The 17055-nt window shown below is 40.4% G+C and overlaps 1 protein-coding gene across 3 annotated transcripts in view; it reads right to left on the bottom strand.

Moving 5' to 3' along the window:
• The window catches only part of KANSL1L (KAT8 regulatory NSL complex subunit 1 like), a 119657-nt gene that overhangs the window by 73921 nt on the left and 28681 nt on the right, over positions 1-17055 (bottom strand). For all 3 annotated transcript variants that reach the window (XR_012656622.1, XM_075069952.1, XM_075069953.1), the window contains 3 exons: positions 14612-14753; positions 10134-10331; positions 7091-7212 (listed from right to left, as the gene is read on the bottom strand). Coding sequence is in view for 2 of the 3 variants with exons in the window: in XM_075069952.1 (XP_074926053.1) it covers positions 7091-7212; positions 10134-10331; positions 14612-14753 (462 nt within the window). In the remaining variant the exon portion in view is untranslated. The remainder of the gene's footprint in view (positions 1-7090; positions 7213-10133; positions 10332-14611; positions 14754-17055) is intronic.

Raw genomic sequence — 17055 nt, 5'->3', positions numbered from 1 at the left:
CAGGGGAAGAAACCGCTAGTCAAGTGGTTCACCACAACCCCAGGGCCCCTGGGTTGGGACCTGGAGTAGAGGGCGGGCCCAGGTCCCTCCCTCTCCACTCCCCTCCTCCCAGGACACTAGGGGAGTGATTAAGAACTGGTTCAGAGGCAAGCAATATCGCCCTGAACCTACCCCAGAGAAGAGAAAGCGTGAGACCCAGAGAACAATACCAGCAATTTGCCACAATATATACACACACACACACACACACACACACAAACAAACCCCTAGGAGGGCCAAACAAATGCCACCATGGCTAAACAGAGCATTTAACGTCAAAAAGGGGAACTACGAAAAAAAAAAAAAAATCAGGAGGCTAGTTAAATTGAAATTAAAAGGAACAATCACAAGCCTGAAATGCCTCCAAACTGCAAACTAAAAGAGAGAGAGAGAGAGAGAGAGAGAGAGTGTGTGTGTGTGTAAACAAATCCCTAGAGGACCAAACAAATGCCACCATGGCTAAACAGAGTCTAACTATTTTATTTTTTTTTAAGAGACAAAAAGATATCTTTTTAAAATTGAAAGTCAAATCCTACTTAGAAAAATAGAAAAGAGCATAAATTCTGGGAAGTCAAATGTAAACGTATAAAAAGGCCAAAAAAGAATTAGAAGAGCAGCTAGCAAAAGACAAAAAAATTCAAAGAGCAAAAACAAACATAAGAACATCAGAAGCAGGAAGAATGCCAAACAATCTGTGCAGCCACTGGATGGTCAAGGTGCTAAAGGAGTATTCAAGGAAGCAAAGGCCACTGTGAAGGAACTAAATGAATTCTTTTGCATTGGTCTTCAATGCAGAGGATTAAGGGAGATTCCCACACCAGAGCCATTTTTTTTAGGTGACAAATACAAATATAGAGAACTGTCCCAGATTCAGGTGTAGATAGAGAAGGTTTTGGAATTAAATTTAGCAGTAGTAAGTCACCAGGACCAGATGGTATTCACCCAAGAGTTCTGAAGGAACTCAAATATGAAATGATTAGAACTGGTATGTACCTATCACTTAAATCAGCTACTGTACCAGACAAACAACAGATGGCTAATGTGACACCAATTTTTAAAGAAGGCTCCAGAGGTGATCCTGGCAATTACTTCAGTGCCATTATGATTCCTTAAGGGGATCAACAAACATGTGGATAAGGGTGCTCCAGTAGATATAATGCACGTGGACTTTCAAAAAGTCTTTGACAAGGTCCCTCACTATAGGCTCTTGAGCAAAGTAAGGAGTCATGGGATAAGAGGGAAGGTCCTCTCATGGATCACTAACTGGTTAAAAAGAGAGGAAACAAAACAGTAGGAATAAATGCTCAGTTTTCACAATGGAGAGAGTTAAACAGCTGGGTCCCCCAAGAATCTGTATTGGGGGCAATATTGTTCAGCATATTTAATAAATAATCTGGAAAAAGGGGGAAAAAACATTGTGGTGGCAAAGTTTGCCGACGATACAAAATTACTCAAGATAGTTAAGTCCAAAGCAGACTGCTACGAGTTACAAGAGATCTCACAGAACTGAGTGACAGGGCCACAAAATGGCAGATCAAATTCGATGTTAATAAGTGTAAAGTAATGCAGGTTGGAAAACAATCTCAACTATATATACAAAACAAAGGAGTCTATATTAGCTATTCTTCTTTTAGTGATGGTTCCTATATGTATTCCAATCATGGATGCGCATGTGCGCCATGCTCTGGAAGATTTCTGCAGCAGTGTCCATTGACCTGTATGTGTGTAGTACGTCACCTCATGCTCCAGGCAAGGTTATATGAGGACGTGCAGGGTTGCGCCCCTTTGGTTCCCTCTTACAGCTGCATTGTTAGAGTCAGAATCCTTGTTCCTCCGTGCTCATAGTTTGTCTACAAGAGTGTTCTCATCTGTTCCTGTACAGTTCATTATTTCTCTTTGTTTTTCTTTTATAGTTATTAGCGTTACTGTAGTTAGTTCCCCATCGGCCCACTTGGGGCCCACCCCAACTTCACTGGGAGACTATGCCCTTCGTTCCAGGGTTAAAAACGATGCTTTGTGCCTTTGCTCGTACTACCACTCAAGAAAGAGATCTCAGCGTCGCTATGGATAGCAGATGAAAACATCTGCTCAATTTGTAGCAGCAGCCAAAAACACCTATGCTAAGCATCATTTGGAAAGGGATAGATAATAAGACAGCAATATCATAATGCCACTATATAAACCCACTGTACACCAACACCTTGAATAGTGTGTGCAGTTCTGGTCACCTCACCTTAAAAAAGAATTAGAAAAAATACAGAGAAAGGGAACAAAAATGATTAGGGTTATAGAACAGCTTCCATATGAAGAGAGATTAAAAAAGACTAGGACTATTCAGCTTGGAAAAGAGATGACTGAGGGGAAATATGACCGAGGTCTATAAAATCATGAATTGTGTGGAGAAAGTGTTACTTACCCTTTCGTATAACACAAGAACCAGGGGTCACCCAGTGAAATTAACAGCAGCAGGTTTAAAACAAAACATAAGGAAGTAGTACTTCACACAACACAAAGTCAACCTGTGGAACTCATTGCCAGGGGATGGTGTGAAGGCCAAAAGTATAACTGGGTTAAAAAAAGAATTAGATGAAGTTAATAGAGAATAGCCAAGATGGTCAACCCCATGCTCTGGGTGCCTTAAGTCTCTGTTCTGAAGTATCTGGCATTGACTACTGTTAAAACAGGATACTGGGCTAGGAGCACCATTGGTCTGATCCAGTATTGCTATTCTTATGTTTTTAGGAAGAAACTCACTGAGAAGACTGGGCCTTGACAAACAAGAGATTTTGTGGTTACCCGTATCGCTAGGCATCTTAGATGTGCCATGATCACCATGAGGCATTTGATGAATACTTGAGGACCACACTGAAGCACAAGGATTGTGTGCCTACCCAGAATCCAAGGTACTTCATATGTTTAGCCCTGACTGAAATGTATCAGAACATATTTCTGTCAAGAGCTTAGAATCAATCTTGACAATTTATAGAAGGAGTAACAGCGGCCAGCTTAACCATACAAAACCTGAATTTCCACATGATTTTGATTCTGGGCTCTCCATTATAATAAAGTTTGAAGACTCACCCGGTTTAATTTGAGATTAGAAAATAATGAGAGTGAAAACTCTCTGGAGTCATCAGTCAAAGGCAAGAAGCCTTGGAGAAGTGACTAAGTGAAGGATCAGTTTGCACTGGACAACTGCCCAGATCCATGTTGTTATTTCTTAAGGGTGGAAGAGAGAAAGATTGAGGAGGGTCTATTTGCAGATAAAAGGCCATCTGACTTCTTCCTATGCTTCAGATCTGATGAAGGATCAGATCATGGTGTCTGTTCTTTAGATTTTTCCCCCCTCAGGCTCTGAAGGCATTTGGTGTGCTGGTCCATCTAGACCAGGGGTCGGCAACCTTTGAGAAGTAGTGTGCCGAGTCTTCATTTACTCACTCTAATGTAAGGTTTCGCATGCCGATAATACACGTTAATGTTTTTAGAAGGTCTCTTTCTCTAAGTCTATAATATATAGCTAAACGATAGTTGGATGTAAAGTAAATAAGGTTTTTAAAATGTTTAAGGAGCTTCATTTAAAATTAAACTAAAATGCAGATCCCCCTGGACTGGTGGCCAGGACCCGGCCAGTGTGAGTGCCACTGAAAATCAGCTCGCGTGCTGCCTTTGGCATACGTGCCATAGGTTGCCTGCCCCTGATCTAGACATTTTCTCATGATGCACACCATCTGCATCAAAATATTGTAGGACACCACAAAACAAGTAGTAATAGAATGGACAATGACTACTCTAGAACAGGAAATGGATGATATCCAGATGAGAACAGCGCATCACATGGACAAACACTAATCTGGAATTGTGCAATGACTGACACAGACCTAGCTGTCTTAAGCCAAGCACCAACCTACTAATCAATCTTAAATGTTGTTTAACTATAACCTATCAAATAAATAGAAGCATTTATAAAAATGGGCTGTCTGCAGTGCAATCAGGATGAATAACCATGCAGAGACTCCAGCGCTTACTGCCAGAAAAAAGAATTGAGAGCAGTTGGAGACTAGATCCTTTTTATACCTTTTCCCAGTTTGGATCCATGCAGGGGTGCATGCCACATGTGCAAGCCCAACAGTCATTGTTTGCTAGACAAAAAGGAGTTAAGATGCATGCTCCCAACAGTGGGGATCTGTCAAGAGTGTGTGCACTCAGTCCTCACAACTTCATTTACAGGGGGAGGTTACAATGAATTTCTCTTTGTTTACTCTTTCCACCTGCTGGCAAAAGGATATGATGTCGGGAGGTGTATTAAGCAAAGTTGGAATACACCAAAAGCAAGGCTCATTCTCATGCAAGGTTTTCCTCAGCAAGGTTACCTCTGTTAATGAGCTGGGTAGAACTCACAGGGGAAATCTTACCCTCTCTTCAGACGCAGATGGCTTTGTTCATAGTTAAACAGTAAGTTTTTGTTCTAATGGGAAGGAAGGATAAAGGGAGGCTATATAGAGGGTTTGCAACCACCACCATTCTGCAAATGCTGCCTATGCACCATAATGGGGAGAATGAGGCCACTGAATCAAATGTTAGAGGAGTGATCCTTCCAGCCCAGGTAGACAGACTTGAGATCCAGCCTGGACCACAATGGCCACACTACTAGAGTGAGTCTGTCTACCTGGGCTGGGCGGCTCGCTCCCAGCTGCAATGTAGGCACACCCTAGGTGGACCTATCAACCAAACCCTCCTGCAGTCAAGGGAGCTCACAGGGGTTACCACTCTGTGCTACCACTCTGTGCACTGGCGAAAGCCTTGGTTCAAGGCAAAACATTTTGCCCCAGTGAATTAAAAGTCAATCTGGCCAACACAAGTGGCTTGGGTAGGAGACAGGAATTCAGAAGCTCCAATGTTTGCTTTTTAATGTGTTCAATTTAGTTTGTATGGACTGCTTTATACTAGTAGTATTTCACTGGTTTGCAGCCCTCTTATTCCACCCTCTTCCTCTGACAAGCAGTAAATGCTTCTCCAGAACACAATGTCTGCCTCCACGCCCCAAGGATGACAGCTATTACACACAGTTGGAAGGCGGTGAAAAAAGGACTCATTGTTTTGAAAAATACCTCAGATCTACTGTGTCAGTGATTCATTTATTTAGACTGATAAAACAAGACACTTGTATGAACACTCTATGTGCCTCCAACAAATACAAGAAAAACCAACCCCTTAACATAGTTCTACTAAAAATCAGACAGCACAAATAAACCAAATTCCCTTTTCCGCTATGTATCACTTTCCACAATATTTCCTGTTTCCACTTTCTATTTCAAATCTCAGTTAAACATGTTGAAAGTTTCTTATGTTACTTGCAAACAATCAAAAACCTAGAAACCCTATAGCAAGTACACGACAGTGCCCCCCTGCCCCAAGTTTACATCTTTTGGGCTAAGACATGACAGCAAGACTATATTAGAAGAGTAGTGTAGAGTAGAAGGCAAGGAATTTCTCCTCCCTCCCCTGCAAGTATAGTTTAAAATTGGACACATCTCATTCTAAAAAGATAGTTCCAAAAATATTTCTAGAAATAAATTTGGTTAAACAAATCAAAGATAACTTCTGAAATCACAATATTATGGTTAAGGCAAAGGATAAGGAGTCCGGAAACCTCTTCTGCTCCAAACTTTGCCATAAACACCCTCTGTGACTTTAGGGGAGTCACAAGGGGCCTGATTTTCCACAGATGGCAAGTCTTCTCTTCTCCCACTGATATCAACAGCAGTTGTGGGTATTCAGCAGCTCAGCAAAAGCAGACTACTAATCTTTCAAGATCACACAACCTCTGTGCTTACATTTTTTGCAAAATAAAGACAGCACTAACTTCAAATTTTGTTCTGAAGCTAATGTTTATTAGTACAGTATTTTAGATGCAACTTGTAAGATGTAACTTGTAAACAAGTGCAAAATGACATCATTGACCAACATTTTTCTGCTATTCATTTCGCAAAATATGCTATAATCATGCAGGAAAGTAAATTATCACTGAATGTTTGCAATATACGATTATGATACCTTACTGTTTTTTCTTATTAAAGAAGTCTTTTCATTGTTAAAAAAAGAAAGTCATCACATAAAACAGGACTATTCCAGACAACAGACTCCAAAGTCTAATCAATTACCGTATATACTCATTCATTAGCCTATTTGTTTATAAGCTGACCCCCCCAAGATGGATAAGTAATAATAGCATAAACTGTATGACCTTTTCATAAGCTGACCATATATTTCAGGGGTTGGAAAACTTTGGCTCCCAGCCTGTCAGGGTAAGCCGCTGGTGGGTCGGGACGTTTTGTTTACTTGGAGCATCTGCAGGCATGATGCCCCTCAGCTCACTGTGGCTGCAAATGGCGAACTGCGGCCGAACATCCCTCGGCCCGTGCCACTTCCCACCACCCCCATTGGCCTGGAGCCGTGAACCGTGCCCCATGGGAGCCGCAATTGGACAAACCTGCAGATGCGGCAGGTAAACAAACCCGCCTGGCTCACCAGGGTGCTTACCCTGGCAAGCCGTGCGCTAAAGGTTACCGATCCCTGCCATAGAGTTTAAAATCATCAAATTTTGGGGTAGACCCATTTATAAGCCAACCCTTGCTCTCTGATGCGTCACTTTTTTACTAAAAAATATTTGGCTTATGAGAGTATATACGGTATATCACTGTCATCAGAAGAATTCATTCTGGCACAATAAATACAATTTTAAGTCTGCAATGATGAATGATCTTACCTACTGTGTTTTTTTTACCCCACTTCACAGCTGTGTTTGTCATATGAAGATTTCATATGTGTGTAATAGCTTGTGGAATTTATGGCAACCTCAGGAACAAAACTGATAAAATACTTTAATGTCAAAAGCAAAGCTGCTACCTTTAATTAAGTTTAGAAGCAAACGTTCTCTCTTTCATATTTATTACTGTAAAATTACTAGTTTCGACTGACTTAACATTACAAAAAAAAACAACAGTACTAGCCTGTCCTCAAGAAATGAAAATTACACCACATTGTCACCTACCTGAGAGATATGCCATTGATCAGTTGTTTCTGCTTACAGGACTTGGAAGAGAGAGGAGAGGATGTGGGGGACAGATTGAGTGGAGCAATTAGATTATTGATGATTTCACTCAGCTGAGCACTCTGAAAAACACAGTAGCCGAACTTTTCATTCACACCAAGCATCAATCTAAAATGTGTCCCCCCACCCCCATTTAGTAATCTTGATCTAGTTTTCTCCATGATGAACAAGTAAACACAAGATCTCTGTACATACCAAAAATGCTATGCTTGTTATTTCACAAGTCCTATTTTGAACTTTAAAAAACAATACATTATGTTTGTTAGACTCTTGTTGAACCACTGCCAAGGACACAGTTTAGATATTTTTAGAGCAATTTATTTAAGAAAAAAACCCTTGAACATGAACTTTTAAGTAACCTGCAGAACACATTTTTACTTACATGATGATAATTATGATTAATAATGGCAGAAGAAACTTTGCAGCTGATGATACCAGGGCTATGAAGCTGTGCTCCGGCTTTGCTCCAGCTCCAGGCAAAAACCTGCAGCTCCAGAGCTGCTCCACGCTTCAGCTCCGGGCTCCACTCCAAAGCCCTGGATGATACAGCTGCAGTTCATGACTTTTGAACTGGGCTTCAAGATTGACTGAAGAGGAAAAAAAACTGGCTGCCTACTTTTTGTATGTTCTGTTGGTTGATAAAACAAAATTGTTTGGTCATTGAAAGAATCCTCTTAGTTGCTCACTTTGGTTGAAACAAAGTAAAATAGTGACCAGTTTAGGTACAGTCAGAGCTAATGGAAACAAAAGGATGCTAGAACGGATATAAATCCATACCTTTATTCTTACTTAACAGCATGTTCAAAACTACACTGCAACACCCCATATAAAAAATCTTGACTTCAAGATTTGTGTGACACATAGATGCAGTTAATTCTTTAAGACTAAGAATTCCTTCTTGTAAAGTGATGAATTGTGGACAGAGTCCATATAACATTTCACAATGTTTTTGTGTTTTAAATGTCAAACCTTAATAGTTACTCTGACTTTAAATTTAGCCTGCAGGGGAGAGCAGGGAGGGAGGCTCACCCGCAGCCTCAGGGGAACAGGCGGGAGGTGCGGGCGGCAGGAGCACTGCAAACACAGGCCGAAGGACGCAGGAGGAGCACCGGGCGGCCACGTAGCCAGCCAGAGAAGCGTCACTTTAAAGGGGAAACCGCCACTTCTCTCCGGCTGTGTGACTGTCCCTGCTCCTCCTGAGTCCTCCGCCCATGTTCACAGGGCCACATTCAGAAAGGGGCTGGGTGGAGGGGGTTGGATAAGGGGTGGGGTCCCAGTGGGGTGGTTAGGGACAGGGGGTCCCTGGAGGGGGCAGTCAAGGGACAGGGGAGGTTGGATAGGGTGCAGGGTCCCGGGAGGCGGTTGGGGGAGGTCACAGAAGGGGGCGGTCAGGGGACTGGGGGGGGGTTGGATAGTGGGTGGGAGTCCCAGGGGGCCTGTCGGGGGTGGGGATGTGAATGGGGTCAGAGGGGCAGTCAGGAAACTGAGAGCAGGATGGTTGGATGGGGACGGGGTTGAGGGGGAGGGGCGGTTAGAGAACAAGGAATGTGTGTATGGGGGGGTTGGATGGGTTGGGAGTTTTGAGGGGGGCAGTCAGGAGGCAGGAAGTGAGAGGGGGTGGATAGGGGGCAGGGGCCAGGCTGTTTGGGGAGGCACAGCCTTCCCTACCCGGCCCTCGACACCATTTTGCAACCCCGATGTGGCCCTCGAGCCAAAAAGTTTGCCCATCCCTGACCTACAGCATCTTTATTGTTGGTGATATGTGAAAGAAAAAAACCCACAAGCTTGTCTCTGGATGTAGATTGATTTACAGGGCTGGCAGTTAGATAAACTCTCTTTTTATTTATAATGGGAGCAAATCTAACATGGAATTTGCAAGTCAATAAATAAAGACGACCATAATTTCAGTCATTTTTCAGATGACAGCACACTTTTTAAGCTGTCTTTTGGCATCTCAAAAAACCTCAAGTGTTACTTTAACTTTAATTGGTGTAAAGGTGTTTTGCAAAGAACTGCATGTTGAATGCTCCAAGTAAGCAGGTTAAGAGGGGACATTCTAAAAAATACCCTCCAGTTTACTTTGTGTTTTATTGTTTCCTCTTTCACAGTAAAACACCTTTCAGAGGAAAGATTTTAAAAATAGGAAAATGTTATCATAAAGTCACAAACACTTGGCAGGGGCAGTATGGAGCAGATGTAGTACCTGAAACTATGTTTAAGCTGACTTTTAAAAAGTTTAGATTTCCCAGTGATGTATCTAAATGTATAATCAATCTTATATTTTCTTTGTTTGACATAATAAAAAGGCAAGTTTTAATCCACATTATCCTAACAAGTTTCCTATAGCGGGTTCACCAACATGTTCCCCTTATATCTTTAAGTGCATACTTTGTAGGGAAAGGAAAACCTTCTAGTGTCTACAGCATATTTCCTAGAATCCAACTTGGAAATTAATATTTGGGACACTATGCATCAAAATTCTGTTCTCAGCAATGCCTATGCCACAGAAGTTAGTGGGGTTACAGAGATGTAACTTTTCACAGAATTGGCTCTATATTAGTTAGGGAGAGAAGGTGAACAAAGATATTTTTATTTTTAAAATGTAACATACTTTCACAGAAAAGTTGCACTCATTTACAGGGCTACAATTTTGTGAAATGAGAAACAGTAGCAAAAATGCATTAAACTAAATTATTAAGGACAAGAAGTTACATGGGAAACTGTTAGAGCTGTTTATTTTTCTGAAGCAAGAGATGGCCACTTTGATTAAATCAAAACAGAATTATAGACATTTTAGTAATGAAAAGTTAATTTGTAAACCTAGTGACCAATTTATTTATTTAAGATCTTAAATTCATCAGCAACCACTGCTAGGAATGTGAAATATCTTTACGGTTCTGTGAATAAATACTGCGTAGCTTGCCCTAATTTTGTAATAGGTCACTTGGCTCCATTTGACAACTCAGTTTTTATTTTACTTTACCTGTTTTTCTATGTTTCGTAGAAGTAAAGTAGGGCTGCTTGGTGACATTTCAAAATCGTATTCCGGCAAAAAATCCTGTCTCTCAAGGGTAGCTTGAGAATTCCCTGTGGTGTTTAATAAAGCTTCTGGGTTTGTCAATTGTGTTTGCTTCTTCAAAACGTCTTTGGAAAGTGGGAATTCTTCTAAGATCACCATCCCCTAGACAACAGCAATTGAAAACAGTTGGTGGACAACAAATTAACCATCCTAAATCATTTTCAAGTGGCAGTCAACCTGGAACATACCTCTTAAGCCCACAGCAACTCTTTGGAACAGTTTTGAGTATGCCCAGTACACACAATATGTAAATAATACTTAATGCATTTAAGCGATAGTAAAGCTGTAACATTCATTTCTTTCCTTAGCAGCACTAAACCTACAAAATGTCATAGGACTGTTTCAGAGCCTGTGCCAAAATTCAAGTTAGAAATCCATACATGATATAATCAAGTATGTGATCCTTTGCCTGATGTTTTCGATGATTTCCTTTTTGTAGGAAAAAAAAAATCCAGCCTTGGATTTCCAAGTTAGTTAACATCTTTACAGTTCAGAGGTTTACTCTGAAAGTCCTTAAAATGTTCCCTCCCTCCCACCCCCGCCACTGCTGCCACCCATGCAAAATGTCAAGGTTTCTCTCCCTAATTCATCAAAGCATGAAACACCACAAACAGCCTTTCATCATAATTCAAGATAAATTGTTTTTTTGGAGTTATGTATTTTCTTGGTTTTGTATTTATGGAGGCAACAACCCTATATAAAGTATTTTTCTATGAATCCCATTGTTCTTCAAGGCCATCTGCAGGAATAAGATATCAGCCTCAATGTATTTTTGCAGTATCTCATCTGGAGTATAAATAGTTTAAAAAGATAAATATCGCCTTTCATAATAATGAAAACCAGATGTTTTTTAAAAAAACAAAAAAAATACACTGTACTTTGTTCTCCACAAGAAATATTACAAAAATAAAGTGTCAAAAGCATTCAAATCAGTTTCCTAAAATAAGAAACTGCAAAGTCAGAGATATTATAGCATATAGTAAAATAAAACCAAAACCAAAACAAAGCTTTGAGACAACCAAACCTATTTCCTCAACTGGTCATGCTAATCTGCCATTAGCCTGAACTTACGTGTTTCTTCTCCATTTAGCAAAGTGTACAGAAACTTGGAATTTGGTGGCATTAGCTGGGAGCGTAAATCCGGTACTTAGAGTTATCCAAATATAAATCAGAGCTACCATTCAGTGATGAAAGAATGGGATCTTCCCACTTCATCTTCTCATGTTTTGGTTTCTAATCAGTGCACTCACTTAAAAGTTATGGAGGAAGAAGGAATGGTATGGTGTGGAACTCAATCAAGAAGCCTCTATAACTTCTAATACCCAATAGGAATATGGTCTCTGCCTTTGCTGAGGCTCCTGTGATGCTTCCATGTTTGTGATTTTATTGTATAGTCCTCCCCAACATCACAATGACACCTTAAGTCCTGTCTCAGTGGCAACTAGCCCTAGAATCTAGAATATGGATTATTTTTTAGACGGAAAACTGGGAGGGACATAAGCAACATGGAGATGCCCTTGTCTTCTTGAATCTCTCCATTGTTCAAACCAAACAGCAAGTTGTGCACCCAAGAGCAAAGTAAAAAACTGAAGAACTGCTGCAGTGAACCTAGGTGTGATAATTATATGAAGATATATTTATCTCATAGTACTGGAAGGGACCTTGAAGGTCATTGAGTCCAGTCCCTGGCCGTCACAGCAGGACCAAGTACTGTCCCTGACAGATTTTTGCCCCAGATCCCTAAATGGCCCCCTCAAGGATTGAACTCACAACCCTGGGTTTAGCAGGCCAATGCTCAAACCACTGAGCTATACCTCACCCCATGACCTACATGTCCACTGAATGGAAATGTTTTCAGACATACTGGCCCTCCATCAGGCTGGCTCTTGTTTCTCTGTGCTAATTATCAGGAGATGGTCCAGGTGTGACTAACGCTTATCCCAAACATAAGGATACTTGACCACTATAATATGACAATTTGAGGTCCACACAGTCGGAGCAGCTGAAAACTAGGCCTTGTGACCAGGGAAATCCAGATTCTTCTAATCCTTCTCTTAGGTCAAAAGGAAGGATCGGCCAGCCTTGAGACTCTCAAGCTGACAGTCACAGACCTTGGTTTGGGGTGGATGAAAAAGAAAATTCAAATCCTTTTCATTGCATTTTGTAAGGTAATCATGTCTCTTTGCCATTCACATCAACAAAAGACTTTTAGAAGAAGAGAAAAATATGTAGTTCGAGCCTACTTTGATATCTTCCCTTGATTTTCTAGTATGTAGCTTATTTATTACTTGTTTTGTGTGGTACTCAAAAAGGTACAAAGCATGATTCAGTTGTAGTAGATACTCTACAAACAAAAAGGAAGACACACAGTCCCTGCCCTGAAGAATTTACAATCTAAACACAACATTCAAAAAGAGTAGAAGAAAGGGAAAGAACACACAAGCCACATGATGCAGGAAAAAGTCCATTTTTTAAAAACTGTTTTTCATTGAAGTTTTTTTAAATTAGTATATTGCACAACTGGAGGCGGGAAGGGGAAAGAAGAAAGGAAAGGAGTTAACAGAAACAAGAGACTAAAAAAGGAAGGGATAAGAGACATTAACAGGGGAGGGTTAGGAGAAACAAAAAAGAAAAGGGGAAGAGGAATGGAGAGAAGGTGGGAGGGGAAGGAGAGGAGGCTGGCCTGTAGTCAGGGGGACTGTAAGCAGAAATGGCTGGAAAATGGAAGTGAGAGAGTTGCCACAGAAAATACAATAAAAAGGAAAAAAAAAAATTTTGTTGGTCAAAAAAAAGCCAACCCCAAAACCAAAAAACCAAGAACCTGAAAACCAAAGCATTTAGTTTTTGGCAACAGAGCCGTTTTTGGTTTTCCACTGATGTTTTCCGGGTGACTGTTTTCCAATGAGAAGAGTCTCTCGGCTCCCTAGAGCCGTGCTCTTCCTCCTCTGAATGCATATGGGTAGGGAAGAGGGTTTGCTCTCACCTGGTACCCCTGGATGCCAACAGAGTGGAATCTCCCCCATACCCACTCTAGTTTAGTGTTCAAACTAGGATGTTTCACCTCCCCAAAACACTGTAAACTCACATTTGTTTCATATTTTAAAAAAATCCCAAAATCTTAAAATTTAGAATTAAAAAATTTGCATTAAAATTTGTGCGCTAAGTGTACTACCTGTCAGCCAGGAGACTGAAAAGAAAGAGTTCGTCAATAAGCTTTCAAGCCTTTTCATAGCTACTGCCTTGGTACAATATTCAAACTATACAAATCAATCCCAAATTATTTAAAAAATCTGAACAGGATAAACAATCTAAATGGAAAAGCAAACAGATATTGACATTCACTAAGTGATACAAAGCCAAAGACTGAACAACACTGTTGATAAAGGGATGAAAAACTGCAAAGTATGTGATTAAAAATATAGAGCCAAGTCATCCTCTCCACTTGCAGAAGCAGAGAGACATTCCAATCTGAGGAGACCAACCCAGATGTGAGGGAGGAAGTATCATTTCTGCAGCATTATCCTCTCAGAAAGGGGATGGGACACATGGCAACATACCTCCTACCACTAAGGAAACACATAACTAAGAATACTGGCTCTTAGTCATTGCCACGTTGCATATTTCTGTCCAGCTCCCACAGTCATGCTGATAGGTGTGGGGTGTGAAGGGATGCAGAGACAGAGGACATTCATATAGGTACTACATGGATTTCAAAGAGTTCCATGGGTGGACCTCCTTGAGAGTTCCACAGAGGGAGAGGGGCAAGGCAAGCCCTAGAAACCATTTCTACCACCGCCACTATAACAGGAACAATTAGTGAGCAGGAACTTGCAGAGTTTTTGGCTTCCTTTGCAGGGAATGAGTTGGCTGACCCACAGAACTGAAGTGCTAAGAATAGCGTGATTTAGCATAACATTCCTAAAATATTATCAGAGTTGAGCAATCTTGACTTCCTTACTTTTTATTTCAAACCTGTTCAAACAAAACAGTTGATATCACACTGTAATTTTAATTATAATTAGCATTTGACATATTCAAAGCACTGTATTGTACATACTAACTTATTAGTCCTCAAAATATTTTTATATATTAGGCACAAAAAATTATTGGTTTCTTTTTTATAGATAGGTAAACTAAAGTCACTTTGCTAAAGCCACAGTGAATCAGTGACAGAGCAGGGATTGGAACTCAGGAGTCCTGACTCCCAACCCTGTGCTCATGCCCTCTAGATCATCATACTTCTTGTTTCTGACATCTTCTCATTAACCTTTGTAATTCATTGCTTGGATACCAGAATTGTTAAAAAAAAGAAAAAGAAAAATTACTGGAGACACTGTCCATGGATTATTTGAAGAGCCCACTTATGAGCACAGAGACAATACCTTGGTGGCACGTATCTGCCTGTGAAGGTCAGTTAGTTGTTGGATTTTGTATTCTAGCTCCGAAATCTGGGCTTGAAGCCATGTCCAACGGCAGCCAACTTTAGCTCGGTCTACAAGCCACTTCCATTCAGAACTGCAGTTGCTGTGAAGAAGATGAAATACTGGTTAGTCCAAGAATACAGACAAGCACATTTTAACAAATGCACTTTCAGCTGCTGCAAGCATCTCACTTGTCTTCAGAGGACATCTAATTAGGTTAACACAATACAACATCAACATCTCATTTCCTTAATTAAGAACTGGTACAAGTTTCTTGCAATCAATGTTATATTCATCACTCAATAGATATTGCAACTTTCCTATAAAAAGCTGTTTTTCTCTTATATATTCCAAAGCCAAAAAGCAAGAGTAACTACTAAACTAGATCAGTTAAAGATTTTAAAAGAATTCCAATAAATCTACTAGCAAAACCCAAAAGACTTCTAGTTCTGTCAAGTCATACTGATGACTTCCACAAGCCTCTATGGATGTCATCTCACTGACAATTCTATTCTAATAAGGCACGACTCAACAGTTAGCAATTATATATGTCATGCTACTCAAAGCTGTAACTGTACCGTAGGTTAGGTTTATTTTATTTTTTTTAACCAATTTTAGGAGCACAATTACAGATTTGTGAGATTCATGTGTTAGGTTTTAAAAAATTCCTCTCCAGGACTGTTAAATTACCTACTTGTACAATGTGATATGAATCTGTTTATTTTATGTAATGACTAGTAGAGTTCTAAATAGACCTCTTGATATTATTAAGCCAAGTTCATCCCTAGTGTCAATGAATTTTTGTCAATGTGCCTATTAAGTAAATAGATTACATATGGTACTTCACCCCTCAAAGAGTTATTTTAACATTCAAATATATTTGAATCACAGGGTCACAAAAAACAGTATTTCAATATGTAACTTCTGTGGCACTCTGTGCCTCAAAGCAACACCCTGGAACCCCCATATTCACCACTGTCATATAATTATATGTTTTGTACAAAGTATGCCTTGTGATGTATCATTTTACATCTGCTGAACACTAATATCCTATTGGATTGTATGTGCTATGCTATCACTGTGTGTGTGTGTGTGTGTGTGTGTGTGTGTGTGTGTGTGTGTGTGTGTGTGTGTGTGTGTGTGTGTGTGTGTGTGTGTGATATGTATAATTAAAACAGGTATAACAATGAAGGAGTAAGATATCCTGATAGTCCACTAAAGGGAATCCACACTCCCCAGGACTATCCCAGGAACTATATATGGAGACTTCTCAGTGATAGCACATAGACAATGAAAGCTGCTTGACCCAGCAAAGGTTCTTTCTAGGAAGCTGGAAGAAACTATAAAAGAGAGGAAGAAACATCACCACTTGGCCTCACTGCCCCCAAAACTCAAACCTGGAAACATGTCTGGAGGACAAAGACTTTGAACTGGGGAGTGATCCGGGCTGGAGGAGAATTCCAGCCTGTGTACTGAAGATCTGTAACTGTTTGTAGTATCAAGGTGAGACACTGTCTGATTCAAATCCTGTTTAGGTTACAGAACTTGGAAAAACCCTCTTCACCAAGATCAACAACACTAAACACAAGAGAAAGTGCCTACATTGCTGAAAAGAGGAAGAATGAGCCAGAGTTAGTCTTATGTCACTTATATGGTATGAAGTCAGCGTGCCAGTAAAGATATCCATGCTCAGATACCAAACCACAATGAATAAAGAAAGAGCTTGTTAAACTATGAAATACATTATTTGATAGAAACAGCTTATCATCAGTATTGGAGTATTTGTACCACTATTCTTCACATGCAAGAAAAAAAAAAAAGGCATGTTCTTGTTATTTGCAGTATCAGATCTTGGACTAACTGTATTCACAGCCACTTCTGCTACCAAGTATGTATTTATCATTCCCTCTAAAGTCAATGTGAGGTGCATGCCCACATCTGAGAGCAGACTTTGGCCTTAGAATAGTTTAACTGTAAGCATACACTGTATTCATTTAAAATTTTCATAACACTGTTAAATTAGACTATAATATATATGCCCTTAGGTCACCCTGTAAGGAAGTGTTTCCAGTGGTTAGAATAGGCCACTGGGGGTATGTCTATACTACGAGATTATTCCAATTTTACATAAACCGGTTTTGTAAAACAGATTGTATAAAGTCGAGTGCACGCGGCCACACTAAGCACATTAATTCGGCGGTGCGCGTCCATGTACCGAGACTAGCGGAGATTTCCGGAGTGTTGCACTGTGGGTAGCTATCTTTTAGCTTTCCCATAGTTCCCACAGTCTCCCTCGCCCATTGGAATTCTGGGTTGAGATCCCAATGCAAAAAACAGTGTCGCAGATGATTCTGGGTAAATGTCGTCACTCAATCCTTCCTCTGTGAAAGCAACAGCAGACAATC

Source organism: Chelonoidis abingdonii, chromosome 10, assembly GCF_003597395.2.
Source record: "Chelonoidis abingdonii isolate Lonesome George chromosome 10, CheloAbing_2.0, whole genome shotgun sequence".
In the NCBI taxonomy this organism is placed as follows: Eukaryota; Metazoa; Chordata; order Testudines; family Testudinidae; genus Chelonoidis; species Chelonoidis abingdonii.
The sequence above is the reverse complement of the archived record's forward strand: the minus strand, read 5'-3'. Positions and strand labels throughout refer to the sequence as shown.